The 17,482-nt window shown below is 38.3% G+C and overlaps 1 protein-coding gene and 1 long non-coding RNA gene across 5 annotated transcripts in view; both read left to right on the forward strand.

The window, feature by feature from the left end:
- Positions 1-2,679: 2,679 nt before the first annotated feature.
- The window catches only part of FMR1 (fragile X messenger ribonucleoprotein 1), a 37,205-nt gene continuing 22,402 nt past the window's right edge, over positions 2,680-17,482 (forward strand). The window contains exons 1-7 of one of the 4 annotated variants that reach the window (XM_075512861.1): positions 2,680-3,161; positions 11,784-11,836; positions 12,888-12,981; positions 14,034-14,105; positions 14,384-14,532; positions 15,645-15,738; positions 15,829-15,945. In XM_075512861.1, the coding sequence (XP_075368976.1) occupies positions 3,111-3,161; positions 11,784-11,836; positions 12,888-12,981; positions 14,034-14,105; positions 14,384-14,532; positions 15,645-15,738; positions 15,829-15,945 (630 nt within the window). In that variant the 5' untranslated portion in view covers positions 2,680-3,110. The remainder of the gene's footprint in view (positions 3,162-11,783; positions 11,837-12,887; positions 12,982-14,033; positions 14,106-14,383; positions 14,533-15,644; positions 15,739-15,828; positions 15,946-17,482) is intronic. The other 3 variants (XM_075512863.1, XM_075512864.1, XM_075512860.1) reach the window with 3 other exon arrangements.
- On the forward strand, positions 3,310-9,941 carry LOC142414984 (uncharacterized). The gene is made up of 3 exons (XR_012777264.1): positions 3,310-3,382; positions 8,378-8,516; positions 9,702-9,941. It is a non-coding gene; the product is annotated as an uncharacterized LOC142414984 (long non-coding RNA).

Raw genomic sequence — 17,482 nt, forward strand, 5'->3', positions numbered from 1 at the left:
GTATTCCAAATGCAGAGTGCCTGAAACACCTTCCAATTAGCAGATCAGCCTGCAAGCACCAAACAGTGTAGATTTGCGTAAGAAATAGAAGCACTGAGCATCTGTAGGACCAAACCCAAGACTTGGAACAGGTGAGTTGAGATTGCTGGGGTCTATGAAAGAATTCGGGGGGGTAGAGGGGTGGGGAATTTTCACTGAATTATAATCCCATAGCCACTGCATAGTGTAACTGAAGACTAGGATTATATATAAGAAGTCTAACATTTGAATAAAATAACATTTTACCCTTAATATTAAAAGATTTCAATGGAATTACGGAGATGTATTTTTATAGTGACACTGCGTTTGAAATACAGACACATTTAAAATGATGTAGGTTAAGTCTACATAAGAACTAGTTAATTTGTGAACACATTTCAGAAGGGATAGACAGCTCAGTCTGAAAATAGTTTAAAATAGCAAAAACAGTAAGTAATTTGGAAAATAAGACGAAAGGTTAATAGTCAATCAGCAGAAAAAAATAGAGAGTGCACTCTGGAAATATGTAAATTCTCTCATTAAGTAGACAAGGATTAGAACATTCACTAGTCAGGACAAAATATAAAATGTTGAATTTAAGCAATGGCAAGGAAAATTTAAGTTAAGCATTAGGGAAGATTACACAGTACAGCAGCTTTTAGCTTAGGGAAAGTGGTGAAATCATCACCAGAAGTCAGAGCTAAATTAGATACCTTTATATTCTGTCTACTCAGAGATAATCTGCCTGCGTGACAGCAACCTTTTATTAACAAGAGAATAATTATGACAAATAATGAACGCAAGAAAACCTTCAGCTAACTTTGCTTTAGAGCTGGGCATCATCTCTCCCAGCAGACTGTTGAAATTTTGAGTTGAACCATTTATATGGTTTCTAGTTTTTAAAAAAGTATTTCTAACATGAACATGTCACGAGAGAGGTCTGTTTTACCTAAATTTCTTTACGGACACTCTGTAAGATCTTATCTTATGTGTTTTTATTCATACACAAATCTTGTGTCATTGCTTCCTGTCTTTAAATTTTTCCTCCTTCAGTCCTCCTGGACCCTCTGCCATTCCCAGGCAAGTCAGCACAGCAGGCTGTCAAACTGAATCATTAGCTTGAATTGACCCTTCATCGTACTCAAGAATTTGCTAAAAAGAGTATCCAAATCTGATTAAAAGAGAGTCAAATGCCTTCCCTTCAAGGTACATTGCATAGCAATCATACTGTTAAATTTACTTCAACACTGTGTATGTATACAATAAACATCACAATAAGCAGGTGAACACATATTATACAGGGATTGCTACAGGCAACTCTCAATCTCTCGCACATTAAAAAAATAAACAGAAAGGAAACGTTTTGGTGGCTAACAAGAAATACTGTACACCCTTTCATAGCTTAAATGTAAAATGCAGCATACCAAGAAACACTGATTTGCAAGGTTTGAAACACAGTAAGGTAAAAAACAAGAGGAAAGATTACATCATGGGCTTACTGATTTCAAGAGTTTTAAAAATTCCTCAGTAGAGGAATTCACCCCATGACTTATATAAGGAGAGCATTATACACCTAGAGAAATCACAGCCATGGTAATACATTGTAATTGTGATTTTTGAGGGTAACGGTAGAACTGTTTTTTTTCTTCCCTTATTCTTTGTAGTTAGTAGAAAAAAAACCCCACATAGGAAGATCATGTTAATGTTTGTGCAGGTCTAATGAAAGGCTGAACAAGCAGCTTTTGTGCCAGTATACTTTCGGTTGTAAATGCTCCATCATGGCTACAGCAGCTCTTTAAAATATTCACCACCAGGTTCTATGGTGAACCATATGCACAGTGGCACACTTTGCTGTCAGAAAGTCTACGAGTTTAAATGTCCGTGTTTAAATGTGGCTAAATTAATAGTACATGTTACATGGCGAACTTCTTAGTCTGTTGAACAAAGCTTAACTCTCACATGGAGTGGTAGAGGGACTAGCACATCAGCCTTCCAGGCCAACTGATCTGTTCATCTTGTATTACATCCCTTATGAGGTGTCTAGGTCTTCAGCATAACCCCAACAGCCAGACCACTCGTTAGTGCAGAACTCATTAAACGTGCCACAACAATCCACATTTTATTCTTCACTCTTGATCATAATCAGTGAGGCAGAGACCACTGCACGGTTGAGCCTACTTCCCCCTGCCTTGGCAGCCACCTCTCACAGCCTCCCTGCCACACTTGAGCCGAGTCCCACCAGACCCAGGCCTCCTCCTTCCCCTCCCCATCCCAGCAGCCCCCACTCTCTCTCGGCCCCATCATTCCCATCGCCTCTCCCTGGGCACCTGCAATATCATGGCTCCCAAGAGCCATTACTCGGCCCCGTTTGCTCGCCCAGCGGGCCCCAGCACTGCCCCTCCGCACCCTCCCTCAGCCCAGGCCATCCCCTCCTCCGGGCAGGCCGGTGTGAAGACACGGACACCCCCCACCCGCCCCCTGTCACAGGGGCCTGGCGGCGCAGGCCGCGCGCCCCGCCCCCCTCTGGTCAGAACGCGCGGTGCAGCGCGCAATCTGGTTGGCCAACGGGGCAGTCACTCAGGCGCGCGCCAGGAGGGGAGGCGGGATCCCGGCCACGACTGCCGGGTTCGCTCGCCCCTTGCCGCTGCGGCTGCGCGCGCGCGCGGCCCGGCCGTTAGGCGGTGGGCGAGCGGCGCGTGCTGGCTGGGGCCAGCTCCCCGCCCCGCCCCCCCGCCGCGGCCCGTCACGTGACGCGGATTTAGCGTTTACATTCGAAACGGGCGCCCCCGCGCCCCCCCGCGCGCGCCGCCCGGCGGTGACCGTTTCGCTTTCATTTCCGGGCGGCCGAGGGCGAGGAGCGGCGGCGCCGAGCGTCCCCGCATCCCCCCCGCAGTGCTCCCCCCGCGGCCCTGCCCTCCGCCCCTCGCGCGGCCCCACCCCCTCGGGCTCGGAGTGAACCGAGATTCCCCTTCCCCTCCCCCGCCCCGGCACACACACCCCTCCTCCTCTTCCCCCTCCTGCGCCGAGAGAGAGAAAGGGAAGGGAGGAGGCGCCGGGCCTGGGTCTCCCGCACCGAGCCGCCGCGGCACAACATGGAGGAGCTGGTGGTGGAGGTGCGGGGCTCCAACGGGGCCTTCTACAAGGTACCGGCTGCTCGCCGCTGGGTCGGGCTGGGCCTCAGGGGAGGGAGTGGGGCCTGGGACGGGAGGAGGAGGAGGCGGCGGCGGTGGCGGCTCCTCCTCCCCGCTCTGAGGGAAAGCGGGGGCCCCGGGGCAGGAAGGAGAGGAGGAGGAAGAGTGGGGCAGGGGTGGAGGCCTCGGCGGGTCCCTCTCGGTGCCTGGGGAGAGGGAGCCGGGCCTCTGGGGTAAGAGGAGCCGGCGGCCGCCGCCGCCGCCCCAGGGCTGAGGGAACTCGAGGCCTGATGAGAAGGGAGAGAGGGAAGACGAGAGAGGGCCCCGGCGTCCGAGGAGGCCTTGGGCCTTCCCCCTATTGTGGGAAGGGGAGGCCCTCGCGCTGCCGGTGTGTGAGAGGAGGCGAGGAGAGGCCTGGGCCGCCTTCCTCCTTGGCGCCGAAGCGAGGATCAGGGCAGGGGATGGGGCATTAATTGCTAAATCCTCAGCTTTTGTCGCTACTTAAGGAAAGTCTTTCTCGCTCTCTAGGTTTCCAGGAGAGCTGCACTGCTAGTGCACGGCGTTTAAGGCGGGGGGGGGGGAGGGGGCCCTTGTTAAATACACGTTCATGATAAGGTGCTGTCGTGGATTCCTCCTCTTAATGCCATGGCAGGGGACACTGCCTGCTGATATTAAAGAGAAAATTACTTTACGAAGTATATATGTGCTGAGTTGCTAAATACATTTAATTATCAAATGTACTTCTTACTGAAACTACTTAATGGCATTCCATGTTTGTTTCCAAGACCTTGTGCTGGTCCTGAATAAAGCCATCACTGAGCCTTGAATATATATGCTGAGTACTTAATATTTTTATTAATACTGTGTAGTATTGCTGTGGCTTTGCATGAGTTGGGCTGCATTGATCAGCATGTTACTAGGGTATAATTTGTGGGTTTACCCTATTCACAGAAAAATAAAATTTTGACACAGTGGGTTTGGGCCTACTGTCATTGACATGTTATCAACATACCAGAAACAGTCATGGGTCGGTTTCTGCAAGTTTACCATCATTTAAATGTTCCTAGTACTTTAAAAATTGGGCCTAGTTATTGTGCAACATCCAATATTTATGTTAGCAATGAAGGAACAGGTAGAATTTCACACTCTTAGTGTGGTAGGGCAGGTTAGTATCCAAATGATACAGTTCCAACAGCTCTGAGTGTTTCTAAGAAAAAAAAAGACCTCTTAAAAACTTATTTTTAAAATACATGTCATAATCTCTTATTCCAAATTTTTTTTTTTTTTTTAAAGTATGTATGAAACAAGTCTGTAAATATGGTAAAAAAAACATCCTGTGGGTTTGCAGTGTCATAGCCAAAGTCCTAGATCTGTATATTGCTTTCTGGAATTAAATTATTTAGTATTTTCAAAAATCAGTTTTATACTTTTAAAGATACAGTATTCGCTCAGAAAGAAACAGAAGGCATAAATATGTTGCATAAGAGAACTTTTAATGAGGCTTTTATCAAATTGTATGAGAGTATTTACACAATCATGTGAAATAAATGATAATAAAAGTGACGTGCTTTTTTTTAGTGACAAATATTATCAAAGAAACTTGGGAGAGTTGAAAGCTTCTGTAACTTTTGTTTGGTTACATTCAGTTTTGACGTCATGGGATCCTATACCCCTTTTGTCCCTAACATACTGACATTTCTGGTTGTAGTCTAGGTGAAAAGTTCATTTGAGCATATGTTCATGGGAGCTTATTCATTAAACATGATTTAATGTATCCAAGTTATAACACAGCCATTGCCTCCAAGTTGCATATTATGTTTGCCTTCTAGCTTATAGAAATTTAAACATAGGAGGTTTTTTTGTCTCCTCTTAAGCTCTAACCAAGAGGACTTGGTTAAATTATCTAAGGGACAAACAGGGCACACAGGTTTATTGATCTTCACCTGTATTACCTGTCCAGATGGAGCATGACACTTAAGATAAATGCAGCAACTTTTTTTTTAAACTAAAAAAAGTTTTTTAAAAAAACCCTCATGCAAGAATGTTCAGTTTTCCTCTAGCCTGAATTATTTGAATTTTAGGTACTATTTTTTTTCTTTCATCATAATGTCTGAGTATCACACTGTTATTAATTAATTTATCTAAATGTTTTCTTGTGAGTTTTATGCCCATCTTGCAGATGGGGAATTTGATTATAAAATGAGTTGGTTGACCCAGCGTAACAAGAAGTGTGTGATTATGTCAAGTGCAGATTTAATTGCAAGGTGATTTTATTTTTTTCATTTAAAAAGTTTCTTTAAGCAGCCTCTTGAGAAATGTTTTACAACAGTAGCACTGCAAACAAATCGAAAGGAAAACAGTTCTTTTATCCAGTCTCATGGTTTACTGATAACTTGTGATAATTTCTTTGGCTTTGAATAATTCTGAAGATCTTCATCAGAATATTTAAATTTTTGGAAAAATATGCCTCTATCTTGATATTAAGGCATGCAGGGGAGGAATATGAGGCTGCTAGAGTAATGATGAAGTGGCACAAGTAGGCACCTAATTGCCACTTCAGGTTTTTGTATCCTCCTTGTACCTCTCTTTGAGGACCTTATAAATTCAAGTCCCTAGGCACTTGGTTTCAGTCTTGAGTGTACCCAACAGCATCTTGATCTCGACAGTACAAAACTGGTGCCTAATTGTCACCTAAGCCTTACTGAGACTAATAAACCAGTCTTTTGTCTGCTTGTATTACCTGTGGGACTTGATCCAGAATGCATTCTGAGATACATCTAGAGGGATCATGTTCCACATAAAACATAGGAGATGATTTGAGGGTACATTCATACTCAACTAGAAGATTTGAATTAAAATTTCATAGTGGTCAGCTGCACTACATTTCACAGAGTACTGGAGTGTGTTGGTGTGATTGCTGTAGTGGAGACTAGTTCTCTCTGAATGGAATTAAAATATTGCGTGGTGAATGCTTTGAACTTTATTGTTTTTTTTTCTCCTTGGCTAAGATGAATTATTCCATGGAAAGTGCAGTGCAATCGATGAGCATGATTCAGGGATAATTGACAATCTAGTACCTAGAGATGCTTAGTCATGACTTGGTATGTTGCTGGGCCCAGAATCCTTGGAAAGAAAAGATTAGATTCCTTAACTTATTTTAGGAAGACTGGTCCAACAAACCGCCACGACTGTGAAGCCTAGGGGGAGGGAACTGCCTTTTTGCAGCTCACAGCTAAGTAATTAAATCTTGAAGATGTGTGCTATTAGGGCATATCTTTTCACCCCTTTTCTTGTATAGGTGTAGTAAAATGGGTTTTGAAGTTCTTATCTCATTTGCAGAGGACTAATAGACAGTCCTTTGCCTAATCTTCCCGGGACTAGCTTTAGATATTATTTCCCTCTAAAAGGGGACATGCTGGATGCCTTTCCACCATGGGATTGATTTTTCTTTTCCAGTTTGGGTGTGATTCTCTCTTGTAATCTCTGCTAAAGATGAAAAGCATCCTGTTTATGAGGCAGATAGTTTTGGAATGATGTTTGCTGTTAACATCTATATGTTGTCTGTAACCAGTTTTTCCCCCTTCTTGCTCTATAACCTTGTTAAAAATCTTCAATTTTTTTATCCCAGTAGCTTCAGCACTTTCCCATTGTTTCCTTGATTTTATAGATACTTCACATTTTTCCATTGAAACTACAATTGACAAAATCATTCATCTTTCTTAGTTCTTTATTACTTCAGGTCTTGCTATTAACAAGTGTTCCCTTGGCCTCCTGTTGCATTCCATATCAATTTTTTCTTTTCTTTCACTGTTCCACACGGACATATCCTCAGCAAATATCTCCAGTCTCTTTATACATTCACAAGCCTGTCTACTCAGTCCTTCTGGGGGTGATAGCCTATACCCTTTTCCCTCATTCAGTTACCATTTCTGTGACTTTCTTCTTTCCCTATTCTGTTTCTTTGTATGGCCTGCCTTTCTCAGATTTGATTAGCCATGTGACTTCCCTTTTGACTTTCTCCTTTCAACAGGTATGAAATGAAATGCTGCAGAACTGCTATGCAAACAGTAGATGCACATTTGTATCAACATAGCATTTTTTAACCTTAAAAAGCGTATTTTCCCTGCTTTCACTCTTCACCGTTAATTATCCTCCTTTACTAAAATGGTTGACAATGCTCACATCTGATGATGTGAGCAGACTTTTGAAAAAGCAACAAAACTTCATGGCAGCTGGAGCCTTTATTTGTTCCTTTGAAGTGTCTGTCATTCCATTTAGCACAAAAATAACACATATGCTGGTGTTTCCAATAATTCTTATTTTGTATCAAATAATTTGTAAAATTTAGGCCATCTCTTCAGCATGTAACCCTTCTTAGAATGTGAATGCTCACATGTTTGGGAAATGCCATGACATGTCAATGTTGGATTGTAAACTTTTTTACTTAATTATGTCTGAAGCATGGAGAGAAATGTTAATGGTTTATGTGACTGAAAGTCAAATTTGGTGTAGAAAACTTACCACATCTGATTTTTTTTCCACGTTAAAGAAGAAGAATCCACCTTAGCCATCTATAATCTGCTTCTGTTCACAGAAATAAAAGCAAACCTTTTTCACTGATTCTGATTTCTTTTTGTGTACTGTTATTTGGTATCTCTGCTATTAGTGATAGTGATATCCCAGCTGCTGTAGTCTTTCACTGTCCTGTTCCCTCATTTTACTTCCATCTAGTTTCACTATGTTTTTAATGCTTTTCATCTGTGTTCACATTCATCATAGCCAGTGTTCTGTCCCTTCTTGGGTGTGCATTTTAAGGTCACGTATATGCACCTTTATGTTTGAATTTCCATGCCCAAGTTATAATCTTTATTTCAAAAAAAGGCTGATGAATGGTTGTTGTACTTGTCATGATACTTTGTGTGAAATCAGTACCTCTTCTCTGCCTTTATTGACATGTGGGGCTGGCTTGTCCTGTGTCTGTGAATTTGGCTTATGGTGTCAAAGGTCTTATTTCTTTTTAGCATTGTATATAATTTTACTCATATCACAGAATAAAGAAAACCAAACAGTTCTGATAAGCTTCAGTTTTGGTTTTCCGAAGGCATTAATGGAGAAGTATTAAATTATTTTTATGAAAACTTAGAAATGTTTCAAAACATTTCTATTTGTACTTAGAAGTGTACAAATATATAGTGCTGTAGAGTCCAAATACTTTTTACTTACTAAAGATCTGTTTAAATATTTATACCAGAGGAAAATTGATATAATGCTATGATACATATTATGAAAAACTGATGTGATCAAGTATCTCTGACATTTTTCTGTGTCACAAGAAACTGAAGAATAAGGAAAATCACCTTTCTATGGGTAGGTGGGATTAGACAACCAAATATTTAGGCTATTAATATAATTTGTGTCTGGTTCATTGTTTTTTAAGCATAAAACTCACACTGAGGTAGGCAAAAGTGTTGAACATATTGCATATTTGAAATTTGGTATTTGGCAAGCCATCATTCACTTTGTAATTAATTAAAAATTCATTACAATGAATTTTTGAAATTTTGCAAGGCTGGAGTGAAAACCAGGTATTCCATCTGTTTCTGTGGTTGAGTTTTCTGAACTTGGTATAAACAAATTATGTCAGTTTTATAATTTTCACTAGCAATGTCTGTATTGATGGTACCTGTGTATGGTCACCAGTTATCCTTAATGTTCCTGGTTCAGGTTCCTTCAGGTTTCTGTGTTGTGACCAAAGCAGTGGTGGAAGACCTGTTTAAGGAGAGCTTTTGTAGTAACTGGAAAGCCCTAAGACCCTGAAGTAATTGACTTGAAAACCTTTGCACATTGTTGGAGTCATCTTCAGCCTCATGAAGTTCATTGCTCTTTTTATGGTGACAAACACAATAACAATTACAAGAGCGCTCCATCCCCTGTAGTAGATCTTCATTCTTTAAATTAGGATGTGATGCAAATCGAAGACAAGAATTGCCCATAGTTCAATACTTTTTCAAATAGCGATGTGTCCCAAGTTTTACTTTTCCCAGATAACATAAGTACTAGACTGTTTAAAGTTCTTAAGCTAGTCTTCAACTTTGATAACTTACATTTATTTCTGTCACCATCTGGTTTACTTATTAATGGTAGGTTTTAGCATTATCACCAGTAGTTACGTATATTGCTGTAGTCACTAGGATTCTACTCAAGATGACTTGGATATGAGCTATCAGATCTGAATATGAGATATAGTCTTGCTCTTTGCTGCTGTGCTTGTGTATTTTTCTGTCATTTCTTGTAATTTTTAGAGTCCTATTTACAGTGTCTCTTGGTGGTTTTGTCACCGTAGAGGGGATGACTTCTCCAAAACTCTTTCATAGTGAGAGAAGTGGTTTTTTGCTATTTTATGAATATGAGAAAATTAAGTATCAACAAATTCTTTCTCAGGGCATTGTCTTGTGTTACTCTTACCCATTTTCCTCAAGGCTATTAGTTGTTCTTGGGGTCATTTCTGTTGGACTTGCTTTATAAAATAATCTCTGCTTTTGCATACTCCAGTGTTACTAATAATACCAAGTCCTATCCTTTTCCAGTCTGTGGCATGAAGGAGTCATACCAAATACCTGGTAGTGATTACAGGTATTTTTCAGGTATTAAAGGCATCCATTTCTCCTACATCTATAAGAATAGGTGCTTCAGAGCTGCACATGGCAAACATTGGAATAAATATGGGTGGAGCCTTTGAAGGTGATGTGTGTAATGTTGCAAAATCAGTCAGGACTACCATAGTATTTGTCAAGTGCATATCCATTTCTGGAATTTTCTTACAGAAGGCACAGCAATAGAAACATTAGATAAACGTTCAGTATCTGTAATGATCAAGTGGGAGTTGTGTTGCCTCTTTATGTAAATAACATTTTTGTACTACTATCAACATAATCCTGAGATGTGGTCTTAAATCTGTTTTGTATCAGTCATTAAAAAATATCAACTATGCTTGTAATCCCCTCGGAAGGAATATCTTGGAATTTTGAAATATGTAATTATGTAAAAACTCCTAGAGACTGTTTTAAATCTCCTTTGCATGTTTGCAATAATAAACTTTCTGGTAACCTTATTCTTACAGTATTGAGAGGTGAGCAAGGTATAAAACCATTTATTGCTATTGTCATCGTGGCTTTGCTTTGACTTCTATTCAAGGTGGCATTAGTTATTTTCAGATTATTAACTAGCATTACACTTATTTCTTGTACTGAACGTCTCTGAGTAATGACGCTTAGGTGCATGTACTGCTTAATTTTCATATAACCAGTTCTTGGAGCTCTGTATCAGTTATCAGGTATTGCTCTTGTTTGGTAGAGATGCTGCTGCAACTTGGAAAATCCTTTGGGATACTTCATAAAGGGAGAATATCAGAAGAATTTTTTAAAGCCATTTAGATTCCGTATGAGAAACAAACTCTTACCTTCTTGTAAGAGATAAGAGCTGTTCTTGTCTTGGAAACTTGAAATGCAAGGAGAATAAAATTTTCTATGGTTCATTAACTAACTCTTATTCAGAAGCAGTAGTTACTGCTAAATTATTTTCAATTTACTGAGAATTTCTTGATCTGCTAAGACTGATTTCCATTGGTAGAACAAACTTATACTCAGTCTTGCTCGTGGGTTTTTATCTACCTACCTTGCAAGGATATACCATATATGGACAAATATTAGTGGAATACTCAGCACTTCACCAATGTTTATCTGTTTCAGAAGTTCATAGAGATGTTTTTAAAAAGAAAGAAACAAAAAAAAAAAAACCCCACCAATCTTTTCATCCCTGGTTGCCCCGTGACCTCTACCATTTGAGGCTATGAAAAATATTTTCATTGGTAAATCCCAAAGTTCTTTGAGTATTGATCTTGCTGTTCTGTAGATGGGGGGGATGTTTGGGCTTAAAGCTGAAAATTGATCAAAGGTCAGTCAGTGGAGTAGCATTAGGCAGGAAAACCCCTCTCGGTGCTGAATCTTAGTTCTGTGCTCTGCTTTGTGGTTGCATGGGAGGCTTAGCACAACTGCTATCCATCCCTAGAAGAAAAATGAAGGAAGGCTGCAGGGCATTTATCTGAAGTTTGTACACTATGGAAGTGTGATGAAGTAAATAAGGGGAAAACTGTGCTGAAATGGATATAGATGAGTTTTGCTAGTGCAATATTCAAACTTACCTTGAGGTAAAAGAGAGGAGAGACAGGAATTTTTCTTTTTTATTTTTTTTAGGAGTACTGATGTGGTTTAATTTCTACACCTGGCAAAATACACAAAATATGATTATAAAATCAAACATTTTAAACTTTAGTTATAAAACTATTCAGAATTATCTTCTCATTTGCTGGTAACCTCTCCCATTACTTCTAAAAAGTAGGCAGAATGCTCAGGCGTTCCGTCTGTTATCACTACTCTTGACAGTCATGAACCCAAGGAGGTTATCAACTTTCAGTACGCATTTTATATAAGTATTGCAAAATTAAAAAGGCTGACTTGAAAGCATACTTAAATTTTGAGTTTCATCAATATCTGTGAAAGGAAGGTGTTGCAAGAGTTTAAAATTATTTTTAAAAATATCCTTAAGACCATTATTTTACTTTTTTTTCCTACACAGGCATTTGTAAAGGATGTGCATGAAGATTCTATAACAGTTGCATTTGAAAACAAGTAAGTGTATTGCTGGTGTTATACCTATAAATGATACAGAGTATCAATGTTGCATTTGATTAACCTAAATATAACTTAATAGAGTAGCATCTTTTAGATACTCTAAGCTTGTTACTAGCATGTTTTAGAATTATGTTTGATATTTACTATGTTGTGACATTTCTGTATAAATGTTTTTAATTGTTTAAATATTTTTTAAGTACAAAACTATAGTAACATGAGGTTTGTTGGGAAGATAAGCATGTTATTGAATTTATGTGGTGATAACCCACGTTTGAATAAGTCAGCAGTAGTATCATGACTGCCTTTTTCTCATGTGAATGTCTTATTTTAGATTTAGCAGATTATTACAAAATTTGTTTTATAGATAAGTGATAAATACCAGTTTTCTAAGCTAGAAATGAAATTATGTTCCTTTCCCATCATTTAAGAGCATAAAAAGTTAACCTTCCATTATACCATTTAGTTCAGGTTTCATTTCCTTCAGGAAGGAAATAACATACTGCTATATACTTTTTCCTGTGAATCTTTGTTACAGCATTATCTATTGTATTTTGGAAATTGTTTTCTAGTTTCTTTAAAAATAATCTGTTCTTGTCATGCTCATTTTATCCAGTCTCTGTTAAAGAAACTGAAAATTAAAACTGTATTCACACTGAATCCTCATCAAGTTTTCATAATCTATAGTCGAACAAAAGAAAAAGAAGAAAAAGGCTTGTTTTGAAGGAAGTGTCCAAACAAGTTATGTAACATTTTTTAACCTGTGTTTCTAATGTTGAGGTTAAAACCTATAACTGTAAATAGAGTAAAAACTGCTGCTGGAAGATTTCAAAACAGTGGAGGTAGTGTTAGGGATTCATTTAAGATGCTTAATGGTCACTTAGGTTTATTTCTTCTTATTATACATACATTGGATCACATTAATATATATATATGCACAAAAGCTCCACAGAATTTAAAAATGTAAAATTAATGGATTGAAAATGTTTCTGATTTCTATTTACGAAGAAGGTGAAAACGTTCAGGACATTAGCTGTATTTTTATTTCTAGCTGGCAACCAGAGAGACAAATACCATTCCATGATGTGAGGTTTCCACCACCTGCAGGCTATAATAAAGATATAAACGAAAGCGATGAAGTAGAGGTATGTATGCTCCATTAACAACATTTGTTTTGAGAAGTGAGAGAACTTGGGGTAAAAAAATGTCAGCCAAGCCAGGGGAAGGCTTGCTTCCATGTTATATGCTGTCACCTTTTTTGATTCCAAGTACAACGTAAAACACAATGTCAAGCACGTCATCAAGACGAGATTTTGAGCGTTGTAAACCATACGGCTATTTTGGAATTCCATGTAGTGTGACCTCCATGCTGATTTACAAACATAATCAGCATTTCTTTGGTTACAGATCAGTTCTTTATCAGAACTGAATTAATCTAGAAGTAGATGCTGGACTGTAGTTCTTCAGCTGTAAGTTAATAATGTCTATATTACCAAAATTTCAAGCTGAATGAGATAATTTGCATTATATGTGTGCGTACATAAAATATAAAAATATATGTGTATATGTAAATACTTTTGTATATGTAGAGAGAGACTGGCTTTAATATAACACATTCTTAAAACTTCCTTATTTTATAAAATTGTAAAACTGATTTTTATAATTACTTTAAAAAAAGAGAACTTTCAAGATTTACATTTTGCTTGCATGCTATTTAAGTTTATTTTGCTTTGAAAGATAAGAAAATGGCAAAAATTCTTTGGTGTGGATGTGGCCAATGTCATACATGTGCTAAAGAAGTGTAGATGCATGTCCTTTCCCTTCCACCCACTGGTAGGACCTCATCAGACCTACACACAATTAGAGATGTTGTTGATTAAATATTAACGGATGTAAAAGGCTGAATTCTCTCTTCTGACTGTATGCAAGACTGAAGCAACTAATGCCAGTAGATGGGGTACAATATTATTTATCTGTACAATCTTATATACATAATTTGATATCCTACCCGTATTTGCAATAGACATTTCAGCTGTTACATGCTTACTATGCAGTGCTTAGATTAGAGACTTTACGTACCAATATATTTTGCTGGATTTTGTTCCTATAGCAGAGTTCCTGATCATATTAGTTAGTGTTAGCTTCTGTGATGTCTTTTAAGAATGCTACAGATATATAATGTATGTGTTTTGTTTAGGTTTATTCCAGGGCAAATGAAAAAGAACCCTGCTGTTGGTGGTTGGCTAAAGTGAGAATGATAAAGGGTGAGGTAGGAGTATGCATATATACATATATATTTTTTATATTTATTTATACTTTATTTTTCTTATGTTGGTTTTTTATATTGATGTGCACAGTGTTTTTAACTTGTCCCTCTTCATTTTCAAAGAGTTTCTTAATTAGGACTGTTGCAATTACCATTAACCTCAACCTGAAAAGTTCAAATTTGACTTCTACAGTTAACAAAAATGCCTTTCACTTAATAGTGTAATGCTTACTCTTGTCATAAAATGTGTGGCTTGGATGATTTTATTATTTTTATATCAGTTCTACGTAATAGAATATGCAGCCTGTGATGCTACATACAACGAAATCGTCACAATTGAGCGTTTGAGATCTGTGAACCCCAATAAACCCGCAACAAAAGATACTTTTCATAAAATCAAACTGGCAGTTCCAGAAGACTTAAGGCAAATGTAAGTACAATCGTTTCTTTATAACTTATTTCAAAATGTGGGAATAAATAAATTCAAAATGAAGGAATAAAAATGCTTTTTACTGCTCTAAATTAACTTTTAAAATTTTCGTATAAGAATGTAGAAAATACAAATGTGGACGTGCTTGTACTTCAGAAATAGAAAAGGTGATTTTTGTGCAGTTTAGTCCTGGAGGAGGAATCAAGGTTTTAAGGTTTGTGTGCAGTAAAGGTTAAGATTTTTATTCTTACAGCTGTTCAGCAATGTGCATAGATTAATCTGAATCCATTCTTTGTCAACTTTATTGATAATTTTCAAGTGGTCATTGATAGATCTTTCATTGATAGAGTATCTGACAATCTGTGCAAGTTGGTATTTAATGGCAAAAGAAAACCCTGCCTTATACTGTAGGGCATAAGGCGTTTTGATGATGGCTGTGGGAATAGTTGTGCAATAACCAAACCTCCCATAGTATTATACAGAAAAAGCTAGTTTTCTCCTGGAACACAGACATGTCATTCTCATGTAAATACAGCTCTAAAACTCAGATTAATGCTGACTCCCCTCTTTTAGCTTCAGATCACTTGCTGCTTTTTTGAGATACGTGTTATTGCCTCAGCGTGGAATAAGCTATAAATTCAGGTTAAAGTAAGAATTTCTGAAGTTAATGTTACAGTACACAAGTTCACTAAGTAGCGAGCGGACAGAAGAAGCCTGGAGAAGCAAAATACAGTATGAGATTAACATAAGGTCATTAGAATGCTGCAGTGGTTACAGTGAAGTCACATATACCAGTTCATGGTGTGTTTGAAACTTTGCACTTGCCAGTTGTAACGATTATAGCTTTTTAATGTAGTTTTACTTAACTCGTTTGTCGTTTCATAGATGTACATTCAGAAATTTTATGAAATATTTCTAATACTACTCATGTGAAAACAAATGAAAGAAAAATGAATAAAATAAATGATAACAGAATAAAATAACACCTGCATTAAAAGGGAGAACTTGGATATATTTATTTAGATTCTTTGTATTAAGAAATTAATCTTTTTGGCTGTGAACCATAAATGCAGCAGTTATTACTTTTAACTTTGTAGTGTTTTTATTCCTAGGTGTGCCAAAGAATCTGCACATAAGGACTTCAAAAAGGCAGTTGGAGCTTTTTCTGTAACATATGATTCTGAAAACCACCAGCTTATTATTTTGGTAAGTGTAAATGTCTAACCATACCATTGACAGTGGTTTGTTTTAAAAGTTCATGTGTAAACCACTATGTTTTCTTTATTAATAATTTAGTCAATCAATGATGTAACAACAAAGCGGGCAAATATGCTGATTGATATGCACTTTCGAAGTCTTCGTACCAAGTTATCCCTGATACTGAGAAATGAAGAAGCTAGCAAACAGCTGGAGGTATGTTGTTTGTTTTCCCTGAAGTAATTTCAGTTTAAAAAAAAATACTTGTGCATTTGTTAGCTGGTAGGACTTGCATTGGGGTGAAAGTAATTATTATGTACTGATACTATTCTCAGTGTTAAGAAGAGGCTGATGTAACCCAACAAAGTTGTTTCAGGTTAAAGGGCCTGTTCTTGCAAAGACTCATTTTTATCCAATCCAATTTTATTCAGCAGGATTTTGTGTGGGATTAAATACAAGTATATATATACACACGCATACACATATGTTACCTCCTCCCAGGTAACAAGTGATAGGACGAGAGAAAATGGCCTCAGGTTGCACCAGGGGAGGTTTAGACTTGATATTAGGAAATTTTACTTCACTGGAAAGGGTTGTCAAGCATTGGAACAGGCTGCCCAGGGAAGTGGTTGAGTCACCATCCCTGGAAGTATTTAAAAGACGTTTGGATGAGGTGCTTAGGGACATGTTGTAGTGGTGGTCTTGGTAGTGTTAGGTTTACGGTTGGACTCCATGATCTTAAAGGTCTTTTCCAACCTATATGATTCTGTGGTATTTTTCACAGTTTGAAGCATAAAATAATTATCCATTGGTGCATGAATAGTGCCACATATTCAATAGGTTTCAATTACTGTTTTTTAAAAATAGATGGGAGTGAATATGGCATGATACTGAGATGGACTAGACATGGATCTTGCAAAACAGCACAGTGAAAATGAGAGATGGGAAGGGGTGAGACTGATGTTGGTAGGACGTATGAAGGAACGGGTTTGTCTATAGATAAAATGTTAGGAAATCATCTTACAGCAGATACAGCTTCTGATATTCCTGTGACTGGAGAGTGGGTGTTGACTGGCAAGAAGCTTGACTCATACTTGTCTATGGGAAAAAAAAAAAAGAAAAAAGAGTAGGCTAGGAAATAAGAGGATCTTTATACAGTAGAATTAACACTTCTTCATGGTTTTTCTCCTATCTACAAATCAGAAAAAATAGCAACATTTTTGAAAACTTCTTTTTAGATTCACTGTCAAGAACTAGAAATACCACTTGCACTATTGTAATTCAGTTTTACCTGGGTGTATACCAGCTCTGTTACTTTAGAGCCAGGTTCCATTCCCCCCCACCCTAAGGGTTACATCTGTTTGGTTTTAGCTTGACGTGGGATGTGGTGCAGTAGTTCAGGCCTCTTGTATCCAGCAGGTGTACTCACTGTTACAAGAAGTTCTCTCTTCTGTTGTTCTTTTTAGTCTCTTGATTTCTATATTTCAGAGCTGTAATCCAAGTTTGTTTGGGTCTTGATTTTCTCAAGACCAAGAAAGGACCAGTTTCTTCTCATTGGTGTTCCTTCTTGAGCACCCCACTGTAGCTCTTCAGTAATCCATTCTTCTCTGTCTTCCTCCAGAACTGACAATTGTGTGGGCAGTTTACCTCTTGAAGTGCAAAGTATTATTTTGGAGGTGGGAAGAACAACAGCCTCTTTAGAGCTAATTCTCTTTACATGCACCCACAAATGCATGCACCAACAGCTGTTGTC

Source organism: Mycteria americana, chromosome 10 (genome assembly GCF_035582795.1).
Source record: "Mycteria americana isolate JAX WOST 10 ecotype Jacksonville Zoo and Gardens chromosome 10, USCA_MyAme_1.0, whole genome shotgun sequence".
In the NCBI taxonomy this organism is placed as follows: domain Eukaryota; kingdom Metazoa; phylum Chordata; class Aves; order Ciconiiformes; family Ciconiidae; genus Mycteria; species Mycteria americana.